At 42.8% G+C, this 5,328-nt stretch overlaps 1 protein-coding gene across 1 annotated transcript; it reads right to left on the reverse strand.

The window, feature by feature from the left end:
• Positions 1 to 831: 831 nt before the first annotated feature.
• Positions 832 to 2,684, reverse strand: CCL20 (C-C motif chemokine ligand 20). The gene is made up of 4 exons (XM_062583118.1): positions 2,565 to 2,684; positions 2,172 to 2,286; positions 1,290 to 1,367; positions 832 to 996 (listed from the first exon to the last, which is right to left on the reverse strand). The coding sequence occupies exons 1-4, from the start codon at positions 2,644 to 2,646 to the stop codon at positions 969 to 971; spliced, it is 303 nt and encodes a 100-aa protein (XP_062439102.1). The 5' UTR covers positions 2,647 to 2,684; the 3' UTR covers positions 832 to 968.
• Between the last annotated feature and the right edge of the window lie 2,644 nt (positions 2,685 to 5,328).

The following is a 5,328-nucleotide window of genomic DNA, read 5'->3' on the forward strand; positions in this document are numbered from 1 at the left end:
TGCCTCCCCATTTCCTGCACCCGCACCTATATCATGAAGATCCATTGCTTTTATCAGACATCATTTGTAATATCTCTCTGAAAATTTCTCCTACAGAGGTGACCTTCAGCTGAGAGCAGAAAGTATTAGCCCAATTGGAGTCCTTCTCCGTGGATGAGCTAGAAGATTTCTCCTGAATAGATACAGGAATCAGTAGGAGAAATCCCCCTCAAGTTTAATTAAGATGAGACCAAGCCAAGAGCAGGTCTTCATGTTCATCAAAAGCTTCACAGATAGTTGCTGTTTGCAAGAAGAAAAGGGTTGTATCCTAAGGAGTTTGTAGGTACCCACAGGGCAAACAGAGTGAACAAGCTGGGCAGTGGCTTTAATAGATGTGAATACACTTGCATAATTGTTTTAGCTGGAGGCTCTCAGGCAAGGGAATTTATTTCAAGCAAGAAGTTAGCTTTTTCAATTAAAAAAATAAACATATCACATGTAGACAGCTGCATTTATTTTTAAAATCTCCAATTTCCATTTTTCACACAAACAGACTTTGTTTAACAATAGTTCAAAATGTATTATTGTGCTAAGTAGAATTAAAAGGAAGCATATTTGGCACAAGAAAGTGCCAAAGAAGTAACAAAATAAACAGAATAAATAACCTGATTTACATATGCTGAATAGCACACATACAAAACAGCTATGCAATAAACCTAATGGAATACATACTCTGTACAAAAGCTTAAGGTTGAATAGTAATCTACTGTCATATATCAGTAAGAAAAATAGAAACTTTAACAAAATGCTTAATTCAAGCAAAACAGTGATGCAATATGAATCAACCTGAGGAGTTCAACGGTTCCAAAGAAGCCTGAGGCAGTAGTTCGTAAGCACACAACAGTGTACAAGATGAGGATCTCAACCAAGAGGTTGAACCTAGTGGTTCTTCAGCCACGTCTGTGTTTAGTTCCCTGCTGGAAACCACATCACATCGACATCCTCTTGAGCTTATGGCTGTTAAAGGGAATGAAAGAATGCACATGAAAAATCACCTCAGCCACAGATCAGTTGTAGATTTCTCTCTCCCAGATTTAGTAAATACAGGAAGAATAGCCCAGATAGAAAAAGGACATGTGACATGATTGTCCCAGAGAGAAATCTAAAAAGTAATCATGACTAACAGGAGATAGAAAACCAAACATGTTCAGAATTGCCATCAGAAGTGGCCTCCAGGAGGTGTAGGAAAGGGCTTTTATACATGCTCTGTTTTCATCAACCTAGCAGATTTTAGATGTTTAGATTCCCACCTCAGCCAAAGAAGATGTTTCTTCACCCATGCTTCCTTAGGATTTACACAGGCATTCAGGCCACTGTGGGTGTGGAAACTGGAGAAAGAAAGAAAGAAAAAAAAAAAAGCAATGGTAAAAATATTAGTGAATAATCGTAAAAGCTCCCTGCTAGTAAATATTATGAAACTGTATTTAGTGAAACAAAAAAAATTAACCATGTTACTGCATATAAAGAATAGGAACTACTTTTCTGAACACCAGTTAGACAAGGGATGCCACACACACCCCTTCCCATACTGCATGAACAAAAAAAAAACCTAATGAAATTTAAACATAATAGCTTCTTTAGTCTTGGGGATCATTTTTGTGCCATACAACTGTATTCAATTTGTTGGAGACATTGAGACAAAGAACTTTGCTGGATACAAGAAATAATTTGTAATTTGTAAGGAGAACAGTCGCTGTCAAGCTATGGTGACAGATCCACATTTAGGAGGGCTAAATCCTTGTGAGACGCTTTCCGATCTCTGGGAATTAAGACAAGGCTCGTCACTGACGTGACTGTTAACAGGCTGCAGCAAGGAACATCCAGCGCTGGCCAGAATTAGGCTAGGCTGAAGACTAAGCACATCCTTGTTTACACAGCTGATTCCTAAATTGTCAGGTTTATTTACACTGTAGAGCTGTCCTGTGATTTAGTAGTCCCTATCAACTGTCTTGCCATATTTTGTGTATAAGTATTATATATTATCTACTCAATTAAACTTCTGAAACTTCCCCCCCCCCCAAAAAAAAAAAAAAGCTTATAACGTTCAAATGATTGTTTTTGCCCAAACAGACATCCTAAGGCTACTTTGCAACTCTCAGGAAAAACACATGATCTCCCTAAAAGTAACTTACATGATTGCACTGATATCGCAGACCTCACTGGAGAGCTGTTCGGTGTAGCCCTTTATGGCCCACCGAGGCAGGCGGCCTTTGCTGTAAGAGAGGCAGCAATCTTGGTTGCTTTGCGCTGCAATGAAGGAAAACAGTGAGGTAAATAAAAGCCTTTTGGACTGTGCTGCCCAGGGCACCTGCTGTTCAACCCCCCAACTGCCCAGCTTCCCCCTAGCAGCAGAGAGGAGGTAGGACCACACATGCTTTAAATGCTCCTTCCAGCTCACATCTGGCAGTCGGATGAAGGAGACCACACAAGCATACACACACACACACACACACCAGTGTGGTTGGCATGCACCAGAGCAGCACTTACACACCACTTCTTAGGGTCCAATGCCCGAGCTCACTCACCTTGGGAGGGAGCGCACAGCGACAGCACCAGGAGCCCCAGCAGGGAGGCCAGAGCCAGGCTCTTGCTCTGAAAGCCAGCCATTCTCTCGGCACGCAGCGACTGTGCTCCCGGGCGCTCCGACGCTCCTGCCAGCCCTGCCGCCTGCTTATAAAGCAGCGGTGGGAGCTGCGGGAATTCACACGCGGGCGGGTTCCAGCCTCATCACCGGGTTTCCCCACGGCAAATTCCATTGCGTCCAGCACGGCCTGAGCACACCTTCCTGCTGCTGCAGAGAGAGTGCTGGGTTTTTTAAGTAGGTTAGGGAAAAAAAAAAACAACAAAAAAAGATTCAGCCAGAAGGCAAAGGAAATAAAAGTCTGTGAGGTAATGGTTCTGTGGGTGAAGCATACATGTATTTTCAGGGGCAGGAGTGTGGGTTGTGAAATGAGGAAAACCGAAATCTGAATGCTACCTGCAGAAGCTGCATATTTGCTTTGCTCTAGTTTAATAAACCCAGCTTTGGGGCAGAAAGAGGTGGGCCTAACCAAGACAACCACCTCATGACAGCATCCTCACAGAAGCTGGGTTGCGCTATCTTCTACAGTACTAAAGGACTGCATTAGTATGTGCTGGTTGGCCAAGACAATAACATCAGACCTCCCAAATTACTGCTTTCTGAGCTTTCTTATTTCTAGATTGTAGTATTAGTGGGTCCACATAGGCCACATTCAGTATTCATGGAAATAGCTTTATTTAGTTTCCTTTACCGTATACTTACTACAATCACTTTCTGCCTGGTCATTACATATCTGAGCTATTTCACCTGAAACTGAGTTAGTTTAAAAGCAACTTGGATCAGGAGCTAGGTTTTCTACTGAATTCTGTACAGAATGCAATGTTTTTTCACGGATAATAGCTCTGTTTACTTGCCTTCCCCTGACAAGTATTGCAACTTTTGCACATCCAACTATACACAATCTTAAAACTGCCTAGCATAGCCAAGGAAAAGGAGAAGAGGCAAGGCCCCACACCCTGAAATACACTGCTTTTTATTGCCACTGTATAGCACGTAATAGGATGCCATAAAAAGAGACACAGCTAAAAGCACCATGCCGCATGTCTCAGTACACAGCTACGTCTGAACTGTTTTAAGTCAGAGCTTGCCAACGCCACTAAGTAGCTAAGTGGAACGGTAGCATCTGTAACAATGAAGTCTAGCTTGGCAGCACTTTCCTTTTCAGACAGATAGGACTAGTTAAATACAAACCATTTAAAAGCATTTCTAGGTTGAGAAGTACAAGGCAGCACAGGAAGCACCCAGGGACAGGTGATGAACCAGTCTCTCTCTCCTCTTCTCCCCTTTTTAAATAATGCGGAAGCTCCATAGGATTCTGGAAATGCTCCCAGATTATCCAGTAATAGTTTTAGAGGTTTTTTGTGTTTTTTGTTTGATTGATTTGAAAGTTCACTGCATCCTGTCTCTACTAAGAAACTGCCTATAAGAGGACGTGAAAATTAGGCATTGGTTTATCATCCCTCATTCCTCCCCCTCCACCCTCCCCTTTCACCCTCCCCTTTCACCATAGTATGAATACTAGGAAAGTCTTCAACTACTTTGAAAAAAGAATTTTCTAAAAGCATCGAGATGGTAACCATATCTTCTTACCCAGGGATTAGTATGATGAGCATTAAAAGCATTACGCAAACCCCAATTTAAAGAATTGCTAACAGAGATCTAAGACTGAGATCAGTTTGTCTCCCCTTACTGGTAATGTGCTTGCTGCTCCGTAGGGCCAACTATCCCCTTTGGACTAGAGGCTTGAGATGCAGCTGACAGATGCTTATAATGTTTCTTACTAAGGCAATACACCTTGAAAAAAACTAGTAACACCTTAACTGGCTAATAAATACACCGCTGTTAGAGTAATATTACTGCACAGTTGTTTCACTGCAAGTAATATTGAATTGCAATTCTATTGCTTATTACTAGTATTGATGCACATATTGATACAATACTTGAGTCACTCATATAAGTGCTGTTAAACTCAAATTCTGTCACCTTTCCTCTTCTGCTTAGTGTTAAGGTACATGTCTGTCCCTCCTTACAAGTTTAACCCTTCTTACTCCGTGCTGCTGTGCCAAGTCCTGCAGACACAGACCTTGTGGGAGCGCGGCAGGCCACCCAATGGGTCCCTCCGGTGTGCTGGCGGCCTGCTGGAGCCCTGCTGCCATGGGATCACCCTATTTTTTGCTCTCCGCCTGATTTTATGTTTTTTCTACACTTTCCTTTCCCTGAGCCCCCCCTTTCACCACTCCTGCACCTCCTTTCCTCTGCTCAGACTCCTCCCAAGCAAACAACACCCCTAAATACTTTTTCCTCATGGGGCTCAATTATGTTAGATCTCTACCCAAACGTGGCATTTCCAACACCATTACCTAGGCAGTTCTGGCTTTATATGTTATGCAGTTATCTAGATGGAGGGGGCCTTGCCCCCAGCACACCCTTCCCGCTCTCTGGTTCACACTGGTTATGTTTATGTTTCGTTTCCATTATGTGCCTTTTTTTTTTTTTTGACAGAATCCTCCTCTTTTAGCTTCAAGATCCCACCCCCCACCCCTACTGAAGGGTTGGCATAGCCTTGCTGGGTTTCGAGGCTGGGTGCTAGCTTGCGGGACGCTGGAGTTAACAATTTCGGTTAAGTCTTAACATTAGGGCAAACTCTGTTTGTACCTAGCACCTACAAAGCACCTTTACTTACTTGAGCAAAGGAGGCAAAAAAAAAA

The sequence above is a fragment of the Rhea pennata genome, chromosome 9 (assembly GCF_028389875.1).
Source record: "Rhea pennata isolate bPtePen1 chromosome 9, bPtePen1.pri, whole genome shotgun sequence".
Classification (NCBI taxonomy): Eukaryota; Metazoa; Chordata; class Aves; order Rheiformes; family Rheidae; genus Rhea; species Rhea pennata.

Excerpts from the sequence above, each read along its gene's own strand:
- CCL20 (XM_062583118.1), bottom strand. The coding sequence starts at position 2,646 with ATGGCTGGCTTTCAGAGCAAGAGCCTGGCTCTGGCCTCCCTGCTGGGG. Across the intron at positions 2,287-2,564 it reads GCTGTGCGCTCCCTCCCAAG|CGCAAAGCAACCAAGATTGC; the intron begins GTGAGTGAGCTC and ends CCTTCATTGCAG. Across the intron at positions 997-1,289 it reads AAACATCTTCTTTGGCTGAG|CCATAAGCTCAAGAGGATGT; the intron begins GTGGGAATCTAA and ends TCCCTTTAACAG.